Source organism: Lampris incognitus, chromosome 13, assembly GCF_029633865.1.
Source record: "Lampris incognitus isolate fLamInc1 chromosome 13, fLamInc1.hap2, whole genome shotgun sequence".
Lineage (NCBI taxonomy): Eukaryota > Metazoa > Chordata > Actinopteri > Lampriformes > Lampridae > Lampris > Lampris incognitus.
In genome coordinates, this window is record NC_079223.1 from 38,826,059 (window position 1) to 38,849,086 (window position 23,028).

Below are 23,028 nucleotides of genomic sequence, written 5' to 3' on the forward strand. Positions count from 1 at the left end.
TTAGGTTAAGTCTCGAAAACAATAAAGTACAGAGTATTTGGGTTCCTGCCAAACAAGTGCAGCACTCAACTTACTGCAGAACATACTGAACTTGATTGGAATGGACATGATATTTCAACTTCATACAGTCAAGTGTTTTAGCTTAGTCACTGTCAACAATCAACAAGGATGAATTGGCATCGTCGCAAGCCTACATAAATATTTTAAGGTGTTTTTAAGGAATTTTATAAGGCGAGATGTCATTGCCTAACTCGCCACACACACCCACACACACACATAATCACACATTCCAAGTCGCACTTGTAAACAAAAAACACACTTTGCACCCGGTGCCTTACGTGGAGTGATGTGGAGCACAACATGGCTGAGGGGCTTCTGCAGGAGGCTGCTATGTTTGTTAGTCACCTGGATGTCCAGGGTCACACAGCAGTAGTGGCCCTGGTCGTGCTGGGTCACGTTGTCGAGTATCAACGAGAAGCTATGTTCCCCGGACTCATAACGCATCCCTGGCAGTGAACTGTGTTTGTCATGGCCGTGTCTGCCCGGGACAGTGTTGCGTGGGCCGACTTTGCTGCGGCAGCGCTGGTCACTGTGGCGGTTGAAAAGCCAGACGTGTTTCACAATGTCTGCAGAGTACTTGGTGGCTCCTCTCTGGTCACACTCCAATTTGGCAGTCGCACCCTCAGGGCAGATGTAGTGCAGGTGTGGGGCAGTGACACTCAGCGAAGAGCCAGTATGAGCAATCTCGTCATTGGCTAGAATGAACAGTTAACAATGGGAACATAGTGGTTACACCAGCGATTTGACATATATATTCAATGGCAAAGAAATATCTCATGAAACTGCAGACTAGCTGTGTGTGTGTATATATATGTGTTTTTGTTTTTTTCCCTGAAACTGTCAATGGTGTTGTTATAAGTGCTCAACTAATGAGGAACGGAATATCAATTATATATATATATTTCCTCACCCCCCCCTTTTCTCCCCAATTGTACTTGGCTAATTACTCCACTCTTTCGAGCCATCCTGGTCACTGCTCCATCCCCTCTGCCGATCTGGGGAGGGCTGCAGACTACTACGTGCCTCCTCCGATACATGTGGAGTCACCAGCCACTTCTTTTCACCTGACAGTGAGGAGTTTTGCCAGGGGGACGTAGCGTGTGGGAGGATCACACTATTCCCCCCAGTTCCCCCGTCTCCCCGAACAGGCGCCCTGACTGACTAGAGGAGGCACTAGTGTAGCGACCAGGACACATACCCACATCCAGCTTCCCACCCGCAGACACGGCCAACTGTGTCTGTAGGGACGCCCAACCAAGTTGGAGGTAACACAGGGATTCCAACCGGCGATCCCTGTGTTGGTAGTTAACGGAAGAGACCGCTATGCCACCCGGATGCTCGGACTAGCTGTATTTGATAGAGCCAGGGCTGCCACTTACATAGTTTTAGATGGATCCTTGGTAAATACTTCAGTTTGATGCTTATAGTCCCGATATGTGATGACAATGTATTCTGGCAGCTAAATGAGTTTAGTTCGTAATCTGCAGTTCTCTGCGAATGAGTCTGAGAGTTTGAGTCGAGTGGTCTGCAATAAGTAGTGTCTCTATTTACACAGCAAATGACTGCAGAACTTTTCCATCTACTATTTGTGCACACTGCATACTTCCTGGTTTTGTGTGATCCTGTGTCGGCTCACTTGGTTTCCTGTGCTATGTATTTATGTTGTGGTTTGAGGTGCCACATAATGTACTGAACACCAAGCCTTGCCTCCTGACAGAGTTAAAATGCTGTTAGATAACAGACAGTTACCATTACTTGAAAAGGAGAAGGGGGCTAGTATGGGGGTGGGCGCCCTTGGGAGGAAAAAGTATGTAAATCTCTCTTTTGCATGTATCAGAGTGTGTGTGTGTGGTGAGGTATAACAGTCAAAGCAGTACTAAGCGCTACAGGTCACTGAGCTCACTAGTTGATTGTTTTGGGGTTTTGGTTTTTTTTTTTTTTTTGCAATACTCATCTGCCAAAGTTGTTATCATTCTTATAAATAACTTGGTTGTATTCTGATGATGTCAGTGTATCTGGAGAGCAGACATGATTTGTGCCTGCCCGCCGTCTCCATTACATTCAGGAAACAACCGCGACGACAGCCATCAGATATCTCTGTACCACCCATCACCACACAGTTGTCTCTGTCAGTTTTTGACCACTTCCTGTGTTTAAGATTTACATTGTTTTCCTTAGAGTATAATGCAAAATATGAATACTAAACCCGTCACGCTATTGTTGAATTCTTTCATGTTACGTGAATCATACCAATACAAAAAAAAAGTAAAAAAATAACTTGAGTTTTAGCTTTTATTACAAGCCAAAAGTCAACAAATTAAAAAGCATAGAGGGGGCACCCTGGTGACTCGCCTGATAAGAGCGCATACCACATAAGGCCGAGTCCTTACCGCAGCAGCCTGGGTTCGAATCCGGCCCAGGCCCTTTGCTGCATGTCATCCCCTGACTTTCCTCTCTCTCTCTCTCTCTCTCGACTATCACTGCCAAATAAAGGCAGAAAATGCAACAAAATAATCTTCCAAAAAAATAAATAAATCATGGAACAGTAAATATGTCTCTGGGATGAGTTGTCTGAACTGACTCCTTTTAACTTCATGAAATCTCTCTCAGACTAAACCATCCATTGTCGATAACTATTTGTGGTTTGGTTTAACATCAACACATCGCTGAAAGCCGGGGAAAGTGTCTTTGTGTATCAGAGATTGCTTGAGGGTGATCATTATACCTTGAGATGGATTGCACTACAAAAATGTGTGCACATACAATTTTGTGATCAGCATCCTGCTGATATGGCATCACAGTGTGTGTGTGCTTGCCAGCCACACTCGTGTGTGTGTGTGTGTGTGTGTGTGTGTGAGAGAGAGAAAAAAATAGGAGGAGGGAGGGATAAATATGAGGCAGTGTGTCTTCAAGAGACTTAATGGTGAGAGCTGGGATGGGGGGGGGTCCTCCCTGAGCCGTCCTGACACACGAACACCACTCTGTCTGCTCCACTCACCAGCTCACCTTCCCGTTTGGCTCCATAACACTCTACAACTGTGGGCTCTTTCCTGCCACTGCCCCTATCGTCCTCAGGAGACGGCAGATGCAATCTGAGACAGCCTTTTATGCCAGGCAATACATAAAAGGAAGATACACACAATTTGAACCTAAAAGTCAAAATCAGCCTCAAGTGGTTAACTTATATTCTGCAGGATAGGAAATACAGTAGCTAACCTTTCAGTGACCCTGGCTCTTTGAATAACTGTGTGTGTGTGTGTGTGTGTGTGTGTGTGTGTGTGTGTGTGTGTGTGTGTGTGTGTACTCTCATGCATGTGTTGGTTGTACTTGACGGAGTATGCGTATGGCCAGTGTGTTTGTGTCAATGGTTTCCTGTATGTGTGTGCCAGTTTTCCCTGCACAGCCCTCTGCCTGTGTGTGTGTGTGTGTGTGTGTGTGTGTGTGTGTGTGTGTGTGTGTGTGTGTGTGTGTGTGTGTGCGCGCGACTGAACTTTGCGCTACCCGCTGTGTGTCAGGAAGAGCAATAGGAAAACCAGGGTGTGTGATTAAAGCAAAATTGTCTCCCCTGTGGCGGTTTTCCCGGCTTGCGTATAAGACAATGAGAGGAGAAGGCCATCTCCGCTCCCGTTTCACATTGGCCTTGCTCACCCCGCATTCACCTTTGACGGCGCTTCTTGTAATTTCTCCTGTGAGACTGGGTCCTTTTGCTGTGGTTTCACACAGACCTCTTGCCTGGTAGAGTCGTGTTTTGATGTGAAAACAGCATGGATTCAATCTAGGTTGGGCCAATAACCTCTGAAGATGGAGAAGCACAGCTAGAACGCAGTAAAGCATAAGTTATACTTTCCGCGTCCGCGAGAACGTGGGGGTCCGCGTGACGTAAATTTCGTCATCAGAGGATGTACGCGCGCCTCCAAGGGTGCAACTGCGCATGCGCTGGTAAACAAATACGGACGCCGACGGTCCGTCGTTACCCTCATCTTTATAATTCGTCATTAAAACACTACATCCGAACATACCGATGGTGCGTTTCCTCGTCCATTACACGCATTTCCTGCACCAACGTCCTGTTGTGATTGAGCGGCCGCACACACCATTTTCTTGCTTTCCGCTCTGTGCTAAATGCAACAAACAAAGCAGCTCTTCTTCCTCTTGCATATGTCGCCATTTTGCACGGAAATACGTACGTCGATCTACTGCGCATGTGCGAAACGCGTACTCCAAGCGGACTTCAGTAAGTAGTATAAACAAAGTACTACTTGTTCGCGGAGTCCGCAGCTGTCCCGCTTACGCGTCCGCTCCGGAGTATATTCAGGACCTAACACTGGTAAAACATCTTACCAGCCATATGGAAACCAGATATTAAAAGTTCAGACTGAAGCACAGTTTGCAAATAGTTTGTAAAAACACCCTTGTTAATCTTGATGCATGCTCAGTAATCCAGGTAAGAAAATCAAAGATTGAATCAGTTCATCTGGATACAACGTTTATTGACAGATACGATTCGTCACTCAACTCAACTTGGTTCAAGTGACCTTTTCAGTCTAAACTGACTGCAGGTATGCCCACCCTTATATAGACCGAAACCAACGACCAGTTTCATAATGCAAATCTGGGTGTGACCAGTTTCAAAGGCCATGTGCACTATTCAGAGAGGATTGGGGCGCGTTGCAGTCACAGCATTATGGTCAATGTTGCAGTCACAGCGTTGGTGACAGATGTATAACGACCGAAACCAACGACCAGCTTCATATGCAAATATGGGTGTGACCATTAACTAGAGTTTCGACGGCCATGTGTACTATTCACAGAGGATTGGGGAATAGTTACAATCACAGCACTGTAAGATGGCGAGAGATGTACTCTTAGCCCCCCTCTCGGTTCAGGGATGGTCGTTCCCTCTTCACATAGATGGCCTCTTTGACTCCCCGTTCAAACCAGCGTTCCTCCCTATCAAGGATGTGCACATCCTCCTCCTTAAAAGAGTGGCCACTGGCCTGTAGATGATTGTTCATCATTTGTTTTAGTGAAGTGTATGGATAGTGTCTCACATAGGATAAGATAAGAAGGTCAGACAATCAAAGGGACATATTTAGAAGTCAATTTTGCATACTTTTCTCACTTATAGAAGTGAGACCTCCACTGACACTGTTGTCTTGATATGATAGAAACTACACAACTGATCATCAAGGCAGATAAAACAAACGTTTGATTAGCTATGTTTTTACAAATCCAGATTGATTCAAGTCTGGAAAAAACATGTTTCTTTTCCTCTGCCGAGCAGACACCTGTGTCTGGGCTCTATTCTAAAGCTAGTTGCTCCTCCTCTGATCTCCAGTCTCAAAATCCTGATAGCCCCTCAGGGCCCTGACACAGGCCCTCTATTGTTCTTTAACCTCTGAATGCCACCTGTTTCATACACGTTGCTTCTGACAGCTCTCTCACACTTGTGTTTGCAACATGGTTTGAATTAATTAAACATGACCTTTCGCCTCTACTCATCTTTTTCAAATATAAAACTTTTAGACAGTTTGCGTTTAGATAAACAATTGCATAACTCTGCATCAACAGTGCTGTCAGTACAGCACTACACCCTAAAACCCTACTGGTCTATCTAGTATCCATTCATATACATAAACCCCAGCATCTGCTTAACGTTTACATAAGTGCCATATCCATCCCCCATTTCTCACACCTACAGCAATGGGAGTAACTAGCCAACCCCTTACACGTTAGCAAATGAAACTAGCCGGAGGATCCCAGATTACTCCACCACAACCACCACACACATACTTCCCAATGACAATACATGTGTTCTGGGAAACCGTTTTAGCAGAAGTTTCTGACATAATAAACCACTAACCATATTACACCACTTCAGTATTTAAAAGGCTGTATTAATTCCCACGATGTAATAGTCACGAAAGGAAGTAGTAAATGGGCTAGTGAGAGGGTCATCATGGTCAAGACAAGGCTGAGCTTGTGACTCGTAATCATTTATTCTTTCTTGCTGTATAAAGCACCATATAACCGATAAGTGCAGGTAAATGTGATTTGCCAGACCTTTTGTCTGCCTGATACTCAAACTTTCCTTGATTATTCCATCTTCTATTAGGATGCCTTTTCCCTTTTTGTAAGTGCACTTCTTCATCCATTCTCATTTAGCTTAATTATGTATCCACTTTTTTCTTAGCTCTCTTGTGTTCTTTAGCTAGATTCACTATTCTCATTTTAGTATTATTCATATGGTTTGTGACTGCGGAGCTTAACTAATATGAGTAGGTACAGAGTCAGCGCCAAAGTCAGCAGTGGTCAATGCTATGTCCTTGAGCTCATCAAGAGATCATCAGTGTTCAGTGCTTTTGCCTCAGTGCCAGTGTACACATCACAACACAAAATGCCATCAAGATGTTTTGATCATGTCTGGCCTATAGAAAAACTCACAAAACTGGGAATAAACATCTCCATTATCCTCATATTTCTCACATGCACACCCACCACCCAACATGAACATCTACACATAGCCACTCAAACATGCATGCAAACACACACTCATGTCTGCCAACTGTGTGTGTGTGTGTCACTCTCTGGCACACAAACACAGGCAAACACATTTAAAACCACACATGCAGGAAGACCACTAACACAGGCACACGGACACACACCAAGAGACTATCTATTTTCTCCTCACTGTGTCTTTAGTCAAATAAGGCCTGTTCCTGTGGTTGGGAGGGACCCAGGTAACCATGATCAATCATTGTGCCCTCGTAATGATTTGTCTGTGTAGGGAAGGGAAATCAATGAACATGTCCACTAAACAGGGGGAGAAAGTGCTCGAGAGAGAACGAGGGGGTAACATCCTCTCTGGCCCCAGTACAATGTCTACATTATCTACCATTTCTGACTACGCCATTGTGCTATGCACAGAACTAGATGCATATCCAGAATGACGGGAAAGGAGACACCGATTATACCACTCTGCTTATCTCAAGTCAGTCCTGTGGAAGTGTGGCCCACTTAAGGAAACGCCCATTGGCAGTGGCACAAACTGCTGTTTTCCTCATAAAATGGAAGGAAGGAACTTCCAAACAAAGAAGAAATCGTGCGAGGCAACGCAAAGTAGGATGTGGAGCTTGTCCTTTATTGACAACGTCAGGCCCCTGGTTTGTTTTGGCAGCAGTGAACAATAATAAAACATGTTTAGCTCCAACAAAAACGTCGAGTCCTGCCCTAACCTGCCTTCCTCAACACCGCTGTGCCCCGTACATTGTGGTAGTGCTCCTTAACGGGCTTATCACCTGCGCTTATCTGAATGGACCCAATACTATAGAGCTGGAAGTGATAACCCGAGGTTTCAGCACGCTGTGCGGCGGGGCAACAGCTGCCCCCCCCCCTCCCTCTGGGGAGCGGTGGGAGTTTAAACAAACCCCCGCCAGATGTTCCGTCTCAGGAGCACGGCGGAACTCAAAACAACCACAGACGTGATCGGAAGAAAACAAACCTTAGTATTTACCCAACTGATATATTACTGAAAGACACAGCGCATGTGTAAAAACGGTTGATTAATAGTATTTTCTCTTACCCTTACTCTGCAGTCATTTCTGTGACTTTATTTTTAGTAAAAAACAGGAAACGAACGCGGCTGGAGATTTGTTTGATAGATAGATAAAACCTTATGTTGTGTGACACCAAGGTTGTAATATACTGAAGGCATGGTGCAAAAAAACAATCGTGTTAAGCGCCTAATCGCCGGGGGTGTGGTGCCAAATTTTGTATCCCCAAGAGTATTCCCTTGGCTTGGGAAAATATTTGGGGGATTTGCATGTTTATATCCCCAAGAGATTATACCAGTGAAACGTCCTTTTCCCCCTTAAATTCGTTTTTTTTCTTCTATTTTTAGATTACCGGCACTGTTTTACAAAGTGAGATAGGCGAACTGCGAATGGGAAAAGTTGCTTACGATATACTGCTTTATAAAATCTTGTCGATCTAAAAAAAAAAATTTTTTTTTTAAAACCTACATGAATAGAAACGGGTTAGGTCCGCCTTAGCTGAGCACATGCGCGTACCTGGGGGACCCCGCAGATAAAGGGGATACAAAAGTTGGCATCACGGGGGGGGGCTGCTTTACTCACGCCGCCTTGTCGCGAGTAAACACGCGCTGCTGCTCCCGAAACATTAAATTAGCTGACATTTACTTGATGGTGGCCCGTAGCAGGTGAACTGCTCTTACCTAGCGAGTAAATCGATTTGAAGAAAAAAAAATTTAAAAAAAGTTTTGTTAAACCAAAAACAGTCTTTTACACCACGGGTAATGATAATAAACACCCGCAAACCCAAAGGTGTGCGGGGCTTCACTTACCACCGACAACGCTCCCCAGGAGGCATAACCACGTTACGAACCGCTTTCGCAAACTTGGACTCAGGCATTGAAATTCCGAAATCATCGTCGTCTTGTTCTTGTTCAGAAAATTCCTTACGATGTTTTTTTTTTAACCAGGCTAATTAGGCAAATTGATAACAATCACTCCAATTTGCCGTTGGTTTCAACGTATTTGTCACAACTATTTTGGCGAAACGTGACAGGTCACTTGCCAGTCTCTTGTCACTTTACCATTTCTCTCACAACAACGACTTGTCTTTGGGGAGTGAGATGTAGTTTGCAGGAAGCAACCTGATACACAAAAAACGCCTCCTCCCCGCCCTCTTCTACACCCACTGTCAGTCTGTTCTCTCTCTCTCTCTCTCTCTCTCTCTCTCTCTCTCTCTCTCTCTCTCTCTCTCATAGGGTCTCTCTCTCATTTGACCTGTTTCTGTCTTGGACATTCATGGTCTCCCTTTCTCTGTCTCTATCGGTTTCTTTCTCTCTTTCACTCACTCACTCACTCACTCACTCACTCACTCACTCACTCACACTGATACACACTGTAGAGTAAATAACCCCTAGTGCCAAGGCTAGTGACATGTGTTGCTTAGCCAGGCCTAAGAGCTCATCTCTGTAGTAGTTATGGGATTGGTACTGGGAGGAGCAGGAGGCCAGAATGGAGGAGCAGAAACGCACTCATCCAGGAATCTATGTCCATGCTGTCTTTGCTTTCCAATCTACAGGTACATCTCAAAAAATTAAAATATTGTGGAAAAGGTCATCATTTTCCGTAATTTAATTCAAAAAGTGAAACTTTCATATATTGTGGATTCATTACACATAAAGTGAAATATGTCAAGCCTTTTTTGTTTTAATCTTGATGATTACGGCTTACAGCTGATGAAAATCAAAAATCCAGTATCTCAAATTATTAGAATATTACATAAAACCAATCAAAAAAAGGATTTATAATACAGAAATGTCGACTTTCTGAAAAGTATGTTCATTTATGCACTCAATACTTGGTCGGGGCTCCTTTTGCACTAATTACTGCATCAATGCGATGTGGCATGGAGGCAATCAGCCTGTGGCGTTGCTGAGGTGTTATGGAAGCCCAAGTTGCTTTGATAGCAGCCTTCAGCTCGTCTGCATTGTTGGGTCTGGTGACTCTCATCTTCCTCTTGAATCCCATAGATTCTGTATGGGGTTCAGGTCAGGCGAGTTGGCTGGCCAATCAAGCACAGTAATGCCATGGTAATTAATCCAGTTACTAGTAGTTTTGGCACTGTGGGCAGGTGCCAAGTCCTGCTGGAAAATGAAGTCAGCATCTCCATAATGGTTTTATGTAATATTCTAATAATTTGAGATACTGGATTTTTGATTTTCATGAGCTGTAAGCTGTAATCATCAAGATAAAAACAAAAAGGCTTGACATATTTCACTTTATGTGTAATGCATCTAGAATATATGAAAGTTTCACTTTTTGAATTAAATTACAGAAAATAATGAACTTTTCCACAATATTCTAATTTTTTTGAGATGCACCTGTACTAGTTAGTAATTTGATGAAGTTGATCCTTTGGTTGTTGTGCAGTTGACTCTGTCCATTCCTCTCACCTTTTTTTCTTCTTCATTCTTCCTCTTCTTTTTGAGGGTGCCTTTTTGAGACAGTTTACTCAAAAATGTACTTTTGCTCTCATAAAGAAATCCTTGATCTCAAGTGAGGCTACATTTAATTTATTTGTCAAATAAAGTGACGATTAAAAAAAAGAGAAGCAGTCTGCATGCTTCTTTTTGAATGCAAACTTATTTATTTGAAAAGCTACTAAGCTTTCGGACCTTCATCAGAGCAATCTCTGAAAGCATATATCACATGTCCACCATGTTGTAGGTGCTGACAGCAATATGTCTGTAAAAGTCTTGGTGAGACATGGGGGGGGGGGCAGTCTCCCATCCCTCAACAACATCGATGATTGGTCCTTGGCATTTGATGCCATGCTGCCTCTGTGGAGCCGCTTACTACCAGCTGCTCCGCTAGTCAGTGTACCTGAACATGTATTCATAGTCAACTTGCCTGACTGGTAAAAGAGCTATCAAGTCAAGTGGAGAAGGGTGAATAGCAATCCTACCATAAGTGAGCCACCCATTAAAGTTATAAAAAGGCAAATAGTGGATATTGTTACAAGTCATCACTATTTCCATGTTTCTCTGTGTCTCACCCATAGACCTCAACCACCATCTATGTGCATATAGTGGACGAGAATGACAATGCCCCAGAGTTTCCTGAGGAAGAGTACGTCACAGTTTTGAGCGAGGGCCCGGACACAGTGGGTGCCACCATCGCCACAGTGACAGCCATTGACCCAGACGAGAGTCTTAATGGCACCCTGCAATATGCTATCGCCCACGGCAACCTGGCCCAGACCTTTCATATCAACCACATCACTGTAAGATGTGATAACAGTTATTGTACATTTTTGTGAGTACTTGTCAAATACCAACATACTCACCTCTCACTTTTGGTGTGTGTGTGTGTGTGTGTGTGTGTGTGTGTGTGTGTGTGTGTGTGTGTGTGTGTGTGTGTGTGTGTGTGTGTGTGTGTGTGTGTGCGTGCGTGCGTGCGTGCGTGCGTGTGTGTGTGTGTGTGTGTGTGCGTGTGTGTGTGTGTGTGTGTGTGTGTGTTCAGGGCAGGATTACTGCTGTAAAGGAACTAGATTTTGAGATTAGCAACGGGCACTATGCGCTGGTTGTCACAGCAACAGACCAGTGTCCCATTCCTGCCCTTCGCCGGACATCCAGCACAACAGTAAGGAAAAAAATGAAACGCACTCCCATTTGAATTCTGTGTAATGAACATGGCGTTATTTCTACTCATAGTTACGAATGGCCTGTGTCCATTAAAGTTATTAATTCTAACAATTTTGCATCTTTTATGTTGTAGACCACTGTAGATATATGTGATAACCATCACCTTTTTCTTTGTGGTTCCATGTAATGCATTCCCATAGGTGCTGGTGAATGTCTTAGATGTGAATGATGTGACACCCACCTTCCCTAAAGATTACGAGGGACCTTTTGAGGTGACTGAAGGCCAGCCAGGTCCTCGGGTCTGGACCCTCAAAGCCACCGATGAGGACTCTGGACCCAATGGCAAAGTGGAGTACAGCATAACTGCCGGAGACCTTCAGAGTTAGTGCTGGATCTGTTTCTGTCAGTTCTCTGAGGGTTGATAGATCGTGACCCATTATCAGTTCTCTAACACTGATAATTCTCTAATTCTCTTTCGTTTTCTTTCTCATTATGTCAGATGAGTTTATGGTGTCTCCTGTGGAGGGTGAGTTGCGTGTGAGACGAGATGTGGAGTTGGACAGGGAGACCACTTCCTTTTACAACATCACCATCACAGCCCGAGATCTCGGCAACCCACCACGCAGCAGCTCGGTAGGCCTATTACACACACACACACACACACACACAAACACACACATGCTGTGAATTTTCATTCACATTGTACAGCACTGATGATGTATATACAAAAAGTAGGGGGTGCCTAACTTGTCACAGAGCCCCGAAAACTGTTGTGCTGTACCATGTCTGTTAAGAAGCTTGCCATACAACTTTTTCATACACAGTGGAAATCCTGCAGCATTACTCCACCCATTATTTAGTGTAAGAACTAACACGAGAAAACCTCATTTTGGGGATTGGGTATTATTTCATCTCTGCACTAAACCAAAATGCCACCTCAAAATTTTGCACACAGCATTTGAACCATCATTTTGTTGTTGAACCGTTTATGATAAAATACAGATGTCCAATGCTTATGATAATTCTGTTGTGTGGTGTTGCAAATCACAAAAACAGCTTTTTAGTCAGTCGGCATCTACTGGTCACAGATCTTCATGCAATTTAACCTGAGGAGTTTACAAGACACAGACTATCATCTGAGATGAACCATACATTTTAAGTCCTCCTCTCATTCGAAGTTTTAATCGGTTGATCTTCATCTGTGGTCTGTCCAGGTGGTGGTGGGTGTACATGTTCTAGACATCAATGACAATGACCCAGTCCTGCTGAACTTGCCCTACAACACCAGTGTGAGTGAGGGCGCCACCATACACACATCTGTGGCCAGAATCCGAGCTCAAGATGCCGACAGTGGACGGAATGCTCTGCTCACCTTCAACATCACTGCGGGCAACCAAGACGGAGCCTTCTACATTAATGACACTGTGAGCTATAGGGATGAAACGATGGGGGCAATGTCAGAAAGCTGGTTGAAAAGGGTTTTCAACAGGGTAAAAAGCAACCTCGCCAGCATTAGGAGCTATTTTTCTGCAGCTGACCCTGTCGTCTAACCTCCCTATGGAGAGGAGTACATTAAAAGTCAAAAGTTTGCATCAAGGCTGGATTACAGGCCGGGCATCCCAGGAGAGTGCCCCGGACCACGAGGGCCCCAAAAGGTCAGGGGTATTGTGTTCGCGTGTAGTAGCATCCCCAATCATGCCCTACAAGAGACGTTTGTTCCAACCCTGCGTCGCGATGCAGGGCCCAAGCTAGTCTCTACTGATGTGGGGGCCCCAAGCTACAGTCTCTACTGATGCAGGGCCCCAAGCTACAGTCTCTGCTGATGCAGGGCCCCAAGCTACAAAGTCTCTATTGATGTGGGGCCCCAAGCTACAATCACTATTGATGCGGGGTCCAAGCCACAATCTATATTGCTGTAGGGCACCAAGCTACAGTCTCTATTGACGCAGGGCCCCAAGCTACAATCGGGGGGGGGGGGGCATGCATGCCCTGGGGCCCCCTGGTGGGTTAATCCGGCCATGGTTTGGATAATGGATGGATGGAATTTTCCCAATAAACTAATACAGATAATTAAGGAAAGTATGTGGTTCAACACAATTGTAAGAATTTACCTTTATCATGATAGGTACAAAAAAGAAAACGTTGAATGAGACTCCTCTATGTCATTTGTGAATTACAGTTTATCTTTGGCTTTACTCAACTTTACTCCTGTCTCTACCTCTCAGACCGGTGTGGTACAGGTGAACAGACCTCTGGACAGGGAGCGGGTGGCCGAGTACAGACTCACTATCACTGTCAAAGACAACCCTGAGAATCCTCGCATTGCTCGCCGGGTATTCAGTCGCTCCCATACACACACTAAGCAGCACACTTAAACATGCATGCATGTATTGTCTCACTCCAGAGAGACTAGCGAATCGCCTGTTGCCACAAATTTGTATTCTCAGAACCTTGGCTTTTGTGGAATTTTTGAGTAACAGTCACATTTTCAGATGGATGCGGTTTGATAATAATGTGGGTTTCTGGGCATCCGGGTGGTGTAGCGGTCTATTCCATTGCCTACCAACACAGGGATCGCCGGTTTGAATCCTTGTGTTACCTCCGGCTTGGTCGGGCATCCCTACAGACAGACACAATTGGCCGTGTCTGCGGGTGGGAAGCCGGATGTGTGTATGTGTCCTGGTCGCTGCACTAGCACCTCCTCTGGTCGGCTGGGGTGCCTGTTCAGGGGGGAGGGGGAACTGGGGGGAATAGCGGGATCCTCCCACGCGCTACGTCCCCCTGGCGAAACTCCTCACTGTCAGGTGAAAAGAAGCGGCTGGCAACTCCACATATATCGGAGGAGGCATGTGGTAGTCTGCAGCCCTCCCCGGATCGGCAGAGGGGGTGGAGCAGTGACTAGGACAGCTCGGAAGAGTGGGGTAATTGGCCAAAAAATACAATTGGGGAGAAAGAGGGGGGGGTAACCACATAAACTTTTTCTCATTCAAGTAAGGCTATATAATTGGTTCATTTTGGGCTTATGAAACATTTGTACTACAGCAGTGATATGCAGTAAAATACCCTTGACATATCAGGACCACATCCTCTGTAGTGAAGCGAAGAACAGTGCTAACTATGTGCTGTAAACTATAATCAACCGGCAGCCCAGTGAAATCTACTGGTTTGCCTCAGTGGGTTACATGACACACCCACTGAGAACACAAAGTACAATCCTGGCTCCTTAAAGCGAACGCCGTTTGCTTTGCTAGGACTAAAAAACAGTTTACCCCTTTGAGAGATGATCATTTTAAAGTGTGTCTCCTCTCTCTCCCCTTTAATCTCTTCCCTTCCCCCACGTCATAATCATCCCTTTACTCCTCTTCTTCCTCCCGTTGTTTCTCCCTCCCTCTCTCCACTACGATGCAATGCCCCCCCCCCCCCCCCCCCCAGGACTCGGACTTCTTGGTGATCACCATTTTGGATGAGAATGACAATAGGCCGATATTCAGCAGGAGCAGCTACAGGGCTGAGATCACTGAGAACTCTGCTGCAGGTAGCACCCCGCCTGGTGTGTCTATTTCTCCTCCTTTAAAAAGGCCAAACATACAATTGCAGTCTGACATTCCTTGTTGAACACTGTCTCCAGACAATTGGCCTTGTTGGTATATTTGTTTATTGGATCGAAGACTATTATTATTATTATTATTATTTCTATTATTTTATAAGATGTGATATTAAACACTTCAGCCTCCATGTGGTTGCTGAATTATCATGATTTTACACTCATTTCAACCATCCTTATTCATTTTGGTTTGCTGGTGTGTAAAGTTTGCAAATGTTAAGGGGTTTACCAGAAGAACCAAGCTAAACTATGCATTACCATATCAGATGAGTGGTAGACTACTCCATTCATCAAAACCTTTGGGTTTACTGTATGACTGATCAGCTGACTGACGGACCTTATCACTGGGTGGATAAATAGCTAGATGGATGGACGGGCAAATACGTAGATGTTTAGAGGGCCATAGTTTAAATTACTCACTTTAAACTGACATCAGTCATTTTTTTCTCATGTTCTGCTTCTCCCCCTCTCAGGCAGCACTGTAACGGTGCTGAATGGTCCAGTGTTGGCTGAGGACAAGGATGTTGGACCCAATGCTGTGGTCAAATACCGGCTACTGGGGAGCAGGCTGGACCTTTTCACTGTGGATGCCGATACTGGTAACACACACACACATACACACACACCCATCCATACAGTAACCGAGATGTTCTACAAGTTCAAACTGCAAAGGTGAGTTTTTATCCCCACTGCATTCTCTGTCTCCCCCGTGTCTAGGTGTGATACAGGTGCGGCAGGGGGCACAGTTGGACCGCGAGGCATTCGCGGAGCCCCGGGTGGAGCTGTTCCTGGTTGGCGAGGACATAGGGGGTCTGAACAGCAGCGTTCCTCTAACGGTCACCATCCTGGACCAGAACGACAACCCTCCAATCTTCAACCCATCCAGCTTCAGTATACGACTTCCAGAGAACAGCCCCAGTGGTGCGTGCATGCATGTGTGCATGATTGTGCGTGTGTGTGTGTGTGTGTGTGTGTGTGTGTTTGTGATGGAGAGACGAGACAGAGGCAGCTCTTGGTAGAATAGAATAGAAAATAGTATTGTTAATAGTAACAGTAATGAATTGTACCCAGAGTAAAATTAACTCTCACCCAGATCAGGTGTGTGTGTGTGTGTGTGTGTGTGTGTGTGTGTGTGTGTGTGTGTGTATGTGTATGTATGTCCTGTTCACCAGACTACTGTGTGGATCCTAGGTGTGGTAGTGACCCAGCTGTCGGCATCTGATGCTGACTCAGGCGCTAATGGCTGGCTAATGTACCGTCTGGAGAGTGGCGCTCAGGACCGCTTCGTGGTGGACTCTCTCTCTGGCGCCGTCCTGGTGGGCAACGCCACCCTCAACCGTGAAGAACGGAGCTCCTATCGCCTCGTCATCGTGGCGACAGACCGTGGCACACCTCCTCTCTCAGGCACGGCCACTTTGACGGTCATCCTGGACGATGTAAACGACTCCCGACCACGATTTATTGAGCCCGTAACCACGATAAACGTCAACGAGTCCACGCCACCGGGTGAAGTGGTGGCTACACTGACCGCTGAGGACCCCGACCTGCGACCCCGGCTGGAGTATTATATCATCTCAGTAGAAGCAAAGGATGATGGGAACAATCCCGTGGATGGCCTGCAGGAGTCCTTTGGTATCGACTTCCATACGGGTGAGACATGGATCCGTTTCAGAGACGATATATTAATGTCAAATTTAAAAGTTGTCAAAAACATTCATAGCTTCACTACCTCCACTTTTCTTCCTTATAGACTAAAAAAGTGCTTTACACAAAGCAACACTTAATATCTGTCCATTTCCAGGTGCTGTGTTTGTGCGCAACCCACTCAACAGAGAGTTAGTAGCGACATTTGAGATTATCGTGTCAGTCCACGACAATGCTAGTGATGTTATTGACCAGTCAGTCAGCGTTCCCAACGGTAAGACTTTTCCCCAGCATCAAACCACCGTCATTATAGACATTTTTTTGGAAGTTTCCTGTATCTGTGTTCTCATTTGTTCTCCCCTGCCATCTATTGCATTTGTCTATCTCACCTTCCCCTCTTTAGCAAGACTAACCATCAACGTGTTGGACGTAAACGACAACGCTCCTCGTTTCCGACCTTTCGGCGTGGCCAACTTCACAGAGAAGATCCTAGAAGGTGCTCAGCCAGGCACTACGCTGCTTTCAGTGTCAGCGGTAGACCCGGACAAAGGCCCTAATGGCCAGGTTATCTACCAGCTACTTCATTTGCCTCGAGGGGGATATCTCAGGCTGGAGGAACCCTCAACTGGTACAGACTTCACAGCAATTAACAAATTGATAGAACTGGAAAATCCAGATAGTGGGAATGCTCATTACTCACTCTCAGTAAAAGAGGTGTACAATTCACAACATGCAGTACTTCCTGTTTGATCCTTCCTCTGATCACCTCTACTAAATACAGACGTAAAGATATTGTGTAACTAAATACACGTGTATTTTTTTTGGCCGGCATGGTGGCCCAGTGGTTAGCGCTGTCGCCTCACAGCAAGAAGTTCCTGGGTTCAAAACCCGGGGCTGTCCAACCTTGAGGGGATCATCCCAGGTTGTCATCTGTGTGGAGTTTGCATGTTCCCCCCGTGTCTGTGGTGGGTTTTCTCCGGGTGCTCCAGTTTCCCCCACCATCAAAAAGACATGCATGTTAGGGTTAATACTCCTGTCTGTGCCCCCGACCAAGGCAATGGGAAAAGAACTGGAGTTGGTCCCTGGGCGCTGCATGAAGACAGCAGCCCACTGCTCCGAGCTACACAGATCAAAGCTAAGAGGGGTTAATTTGCAGTATCTGAACTTCCCCAAAGGGATTAATAAAGGAAACTTGAATTTAATTTTACTTAATTCTTCTCCAGGTAAGATTGTGGCCAACCGCACAGTGGACTTTGAGCAGGTTCAGTGGTTGAATTTCACGGTGCGTGCCCAGGACCACGGCAGCCCTCCCAGGATAGCAGAGTTGCCTGTCTACCTGCGCATAGTGGATGTCAATGACAACAACCCTGTCTTCACACAGCCCTCTTATCAGGTATTCAACACAGGGCTGGAAGTAAAGTAACTAACTACAACGACTGGAGTATTGTAGAATAACGCTACTTTTTAAATCTATCTAAAATCCTTACTGCTATATTTTTTTGCTATTTTATTACTTTTTCAGGGTATCTTACTGTTTTATTTGAATAAGTTTAAATTTGTAATCACACAAGCATGAAATACACTGAGATATGTTGCTTATATTTAAACATCTTGTATGTAATGCTATAGCTTTTCTGATAACAAACTATCTGCAAATCCAAGACTCATAGCTGCTCATTAAACCATTTGCAAGGAGCACAGCAAAACAGGAAATTTGTTTCAGATGAGGGCAGTTTTGGCAAAATCATAGTATTTTCTAAGAGGCCTCTAAACATCTGAACCAAAATCTACATCTTCTATACAGGTGTGGATTTTGCTGGCCCATTAATTGTGAAACCACATGGCAAAAAGTCATACATAGTCTTATTTACCTGTGCTGTAATGAGAGCTGTTCATCTGGAATTAGTGTCAGAATTGATTACAGATGCATTTGTGATGTCATTTGTAATGTCGTTTCGACGATTTGTCTCTAGAAGAGGAATCTTAGATATTCTATACTGATTATGCGAAAACCTCCAAACGAGCTGAAAGAGACTTGAAGTTAATGTGGCACTAAATGAAAGGAAAGGAAATGCGAGCATCCGGGTGGCGTGGCGTTCTATTCTGTTGCCTACCAACACAGGGATCGCTGGTTCAAATTCCCATGTTACCTCTGGCTTGGTTGGGCATCCCTACAGACACAATTGGCCGTATCTGTGGGTGGGAAGCCGAATGTGTGTATGTGTCCTGGTCGCTGCACTAGCGTCTCCTCTGGTGGGTCGGGATGCCTGTTTCGGGGGGGGGGGTGACTGGGGGGTAGTGTGATCCTCCCACGTGCTACATCCCCCTGGTGAAACTCCTCACTGTCAGGTGAAAAGAAGCGGCTGGCAACTCCACATGTATCAGAGAAGACGTGGTAGTCTGTAGCCCTCCCTGGATCAGCAGAGGGGGTGGAGCAGCGACTGGGACAGCTCGGAAGAGTGGGGTAATTGGCCAGTTACAGTTGGGGAGAAAAGGGGGGGGATGCAAGAATTGTTTGCTGGAAAGAAAAATACTTGGAAATACATCATGGAAAGAGCGGCTTGGTGAGGAGGAGTGTGGGAGCGTTCAGTGCAATCAATGAAAACTTGTATTTGGAAGGTACTGAGAGAAGCTTTCCTGACTTACGAGGAAATGCAAACCCTTATTACCAAGACAGAAGCCATGATTAAGTCTCGACAATTAATCTTCTTGCATGTAGATAGTCAAGAGCCATCACCGCTCACTTCTGCCCATTTTTTAGTTGGTCAGAGACTCACTACACTGCTGTCTCTGTCAACACAACCAATTGACACACAAGAGGTTGATGGAGAACTGCTAACAAAATGGCGGAGATACCGTCAGAGACTAATGAATACATTTTGGGTGCATTGGAGACAAGAGTATTTACAAGAACTATGGTCAGCTCACTACTCCAAACCCAATGTCAGTTCTTTTTCATTCAAAGTGGGAGACTTGGCCTAGTGATTAACTGTTGCTTCACAGCAAGAAGGTGCTGGGTTCGAACCCCAGGCCGTTCCAGGTCCTTTGTGTGTGGAGTTTGTATGTTCTCCCCGTGTCTGCGTGGTTTTCCTCCGGGTGCTCCAGTTTCCTCCCACCGTCAAAAAGACATGCATGTTAGGGTTCATACTCCTGTCTGTGTCCCTGAGCAAGGCAATGGAAAGAAGAACTGGAGTTGGTCCCCGGGCGCTGCAGCTGTCCACTGCTCCTATACAATAGGATGGGTTCAACGCAGAGCTTGAACTTTGTTGTGTTTCGTTGTGTTTTCAAGGTCTAATGCCCTCTGTCTTAGACCTGGACTTGAACACACCTGTGTGAGAATACTGAATTTTGTTCCCATTCCCTTTCCCTCCAAAGTTAGTCATTGTGTTCTTATAGGTAATGAAAAGAAAAAGAAGAGATATTGTTGATGTCAAGAGTTGTAAATTATTCACTACAACATACTTTTCCACTACTGGTGTTGATCGTCAACACTAACAGATGAAAAAAGTACAATAAAGTACATGGCAAATAAAATTTAGCATAGTTAAAATAGTTGATTTGGATGTTTCCAAGCCAAACAAGAGAAATGGGCTAGTTTCTCTGTGATGTGTTCTTGTGTTCATTTCTCTTTGTAGAAGCCTGTGTTTGAAGACGTGGACCTGGGCACCATCATAGTTCGAGTCAGTGCCACAGACGCAGACTCCGGCCTCTTCTCTGTCATTGAGTATGGCCTGGTAGATGGGGAAGGCAAATTCGGCATCACTCCCTCCACTGTGAGTTTGCCCTCATCTCTCGCTCATGTTTTTTTATCTCTCCCTTTTTTACAAGCAAATGAAATGGATAACCATGCTGATGTGGCCCAAGTAAGATCAGGAGGAGCTCCCTAAAGCATATCCTTTTGAATACATAAGAAAAAACACAGCAGATTCAATTTGGGCTCGCTGATGAGAAAAGTCCAACCTTGTTAATGAGTCACTGAGGTTAAGTAGTCATTGAAGGGGATGTTTTCTCTGCCAGCATTGTTGTACAGTATAAGCTGTTTTTGTGTGCCATCATCCTGCCGGGAAATGAAATTTCAAACAAACGGCTTACGGCTCTGTGCAGAAGGCTATTAATCTGAATAAATGACCCTTGCACTGTAATCCATTTCCACACAAACACAAACACAAACACACACACACACACACACACACACACACACACACACACACACAACACACACACACACAAACACACACTCACACACAATCTCAATACAGAAGCCCCATGGCATTATGCTACCACACCCCACCCTGTCTGTTCTTCCTTCCTAATCATCTACACTCCTTTGTCCCAGGGAGATATCTACATCCTCTCCCCTCTGGACAGAGAAACCAAGGACCACTACACACTCACAGCTATCGCCCGGGACAATCCCGGTGGCAGCCCCAACAACAGAAGAGAGAACTCAGTTCAGGTAGGGACCCTGACCCTACAGAGAGGTCATAGTATCGGGGAATGAGCTCGTATAGACATCTCTGAGTAGATCCAAATGATGGGTCCATTAACATGACCATTATTATGTTATTACATGGAATACCCCAAGTATTTTGGTCATGAGTTGGTGCTTCCTGCTGAAGCAAGCACACAAATAAAGACCTATTTAGAGCTGAACCAAAATATATACCTTAATCTGGAATAATCTGTATGTATGTGTGTGTACTCAATGTCCCAAAAATGCTGTTGGTTATTCTCAGGTCCTGGTAACGGTTCTAGATGTGAATGATTTCCGTCCACGTTTCTCTGAGAGAGTGTTCAGCACCAGTGTGTTTGAGAATGAGCCCAGTGGGACATCGGTTATCACCCTTAGCGCCACTGACCTGGACGAGGGAGAAAACGGACTGCTGATCTACAGCCTGCAGGGACCTGGGGCAGGTATGAACTCAAAACAGATACAAACACACACCCATACACGCAGACATTCAAGCAACCACCCATATATGCAGGCTATGTGGGCCTGGACTTAACCTCCCATCTACATTTTCATCTCTTGCCCTGCTGTGTCCCTTTAGATGCATTCAGTCTGGACCCAGACACAGGACTGGTGCGTTCTCTGCGCCTGCTTCAGTCATTTGAGCGTTTCAACCTGACGGTAGTGGCGACAGACCAGGGGCGTCCTCCTCTGTGGGGCACGGCCTCCCTACACATCACTGTCATAGATGTCAACGACAACAGACCTGTGTTTGTCAGGCCCACCAATGGGACCATCATGCATATCTTAGAGGTATTTGTGAAGGCACGTGTGTTGTGTGTTGCTGTTGGTAGAGGTGTGTGTGTCAGATGGGACAGGAGTCAATAAATAAATATATATGAACTGCTGCATATATATAACTTTGTTAAAAGAAACACTCAACGAATTTACTTGACTCACTGGATTATGTATGTGTGTGTGTGTGTGTGTGTGTGTGTGTGTGTGTGTGTGTGTGTGTGTATACATAATCCAGTAAGTCAAGTAAATTCTTTATGAGACAGTACAAGCCTGTTTCATGCCATAAGCAATCATCAGCTGTCTATATATATATACATATATATGAATAGGCTCCAGCATCCCCGCAACCCTGAGAGCAGGATAAGCAGTTCAGGTAATGGATGGATATATATATATATATATGATGAACTGCTGAGTGAGTACCTCAGGCAGCAGAATACAGAGAGTGCAGAGGAAGAAGAAGAGGAGGTATCATGGAAGAACAAGCCCCTCCATGGGATGTACCATCAACAGATAGAAGACGTAGCTGATATCGAGAAATCCTACCAGTGGCTAGAAAAGGCTGGACTGAAGGACAGCACAGAGGCTGTGATCGTAGCAGCACAAAAACAGGCACTCAGGACCAGATTGATTGAGGCAGGGGGTCTACCACACTAGATAAGACCCAAGATGCAGGCTGTGCAAAGACGCCCCTGAGACAGTCCAGCACTTAGTAGCAGGGTGTAAGATGATAGCTGGAAAAGTGTACACTGAAAGGCATAACCAAGTGGCTAGGATAGTGTACAGGAACATCTATACTGAATACAAGCTGGAGGTCCCCAAGTCCAAATGGGAGACACCACCAAAGGTGGTTGAGAATGGCAGAGCTAAGATCCTGTGGGAGTTCAAGTTCCAGACTGACAAGCAGGTGCTGGCTAACCAACCAGACATTGTGGTGGTCAACAAGGAACAGAAGACAGCAGCAGTGATTGATATAGTTATCCTGAGCGACTGCAACATCAGGAAGAAAGAACATGAGAAGCTAGAGAAATACCAAGGGCTGAAGGAAGAACTAGATCAGCTGTGGAAGGTGAAATCCACAGAAGTCCCAGTGGTAATAGGAGCACTAGGGGCTGTGACACCCAAACTGGTAGAGGGGCTCCATCAGATTCCAGGAACAACATCTGAGGTCTCTGTCCAGAAGAGTGTGGTCCTAGGCACAGCTAAGATACCATGCAGAACCTTCAAACTCCCAGGCCTCTTGTAGAGGACCCGAACTTGAGGAAGACACACACCACCCAAAAAAGGGCGAGAGGGAGA

The 23,028-nt window shown here is 45.3% G+C and overlaps 1 protein-coding gene across 1 annotated transcript in view; it reads left to right on the forward strand.

Annotated features, from left to right (window-relative positions):
* cdh23 (cadherin-related 23) overlaps window positions 1–23,028 on the forward strand; it is a 330,925-nt gene that overhangs the window by 291,012 nt on the left and 16,885 nt on the right. The window contains exons 38-54 of the mRNA XM_056291725.1: window positions 10,651–10,872; window positions 11,112–11,231; window positions 11,434–11,614; window positions 11,733–11,866; window positions 12,448–12,657; window positions 13,459–13,566; window positions 14,666–14,768; window positions 15,311–15,436; window positions 15,555–15,758; window positions 16,029–16,487; window positions 16,639–16,755; window positions 16,885–17,109; window positions 17,705–17,874; window positions 20,117–20,254; window positions 20,818–20,937; window positions 21,218–21,395; window positions 21,533–21,744. Coding sequence (XP_056147700.1) covers window positions 10,651–10,872; window positions 11,112–11,231; window positions 11,434–11,614; window positions 11,733–11,866; window positions 12,448–12,657; window positions 13,459–13,566; window positions 14,666–14,768; window positions 15,311–15,436; window positions 15,555–15,758; window positions 16,029–16,487; window positions 16,639–16,755; window positions 16,885–17,109; window positions 17,705–17,874; window positions 20,117–20,254; window positions 20,818–20,937; window positions 21,218–21,395; window positions 21,533–21,744 — 3,027 coding nt within the window. The remainder of the gene's footprint in view (window positions 1–10,650; window positions 10,873–11,111; window positions 11,232–11,433; window positions 11,615–11,732; window positions 11,867–12,447; window positions 12,658–13,458; window positions 13,567–14,665; window positions 14,769–15,310; window positions 15,437–15,554; window positions 15,759–16,028; window positions 16,488–16,638; window positions 16,756–16,884; window positions 17,110–17,704; window positions 17,875–20,116; window positions 20,255–20,817; window positions 20,938–21,217; window positions 21,396–21,532; window positions 21,745–23,028) is intronic.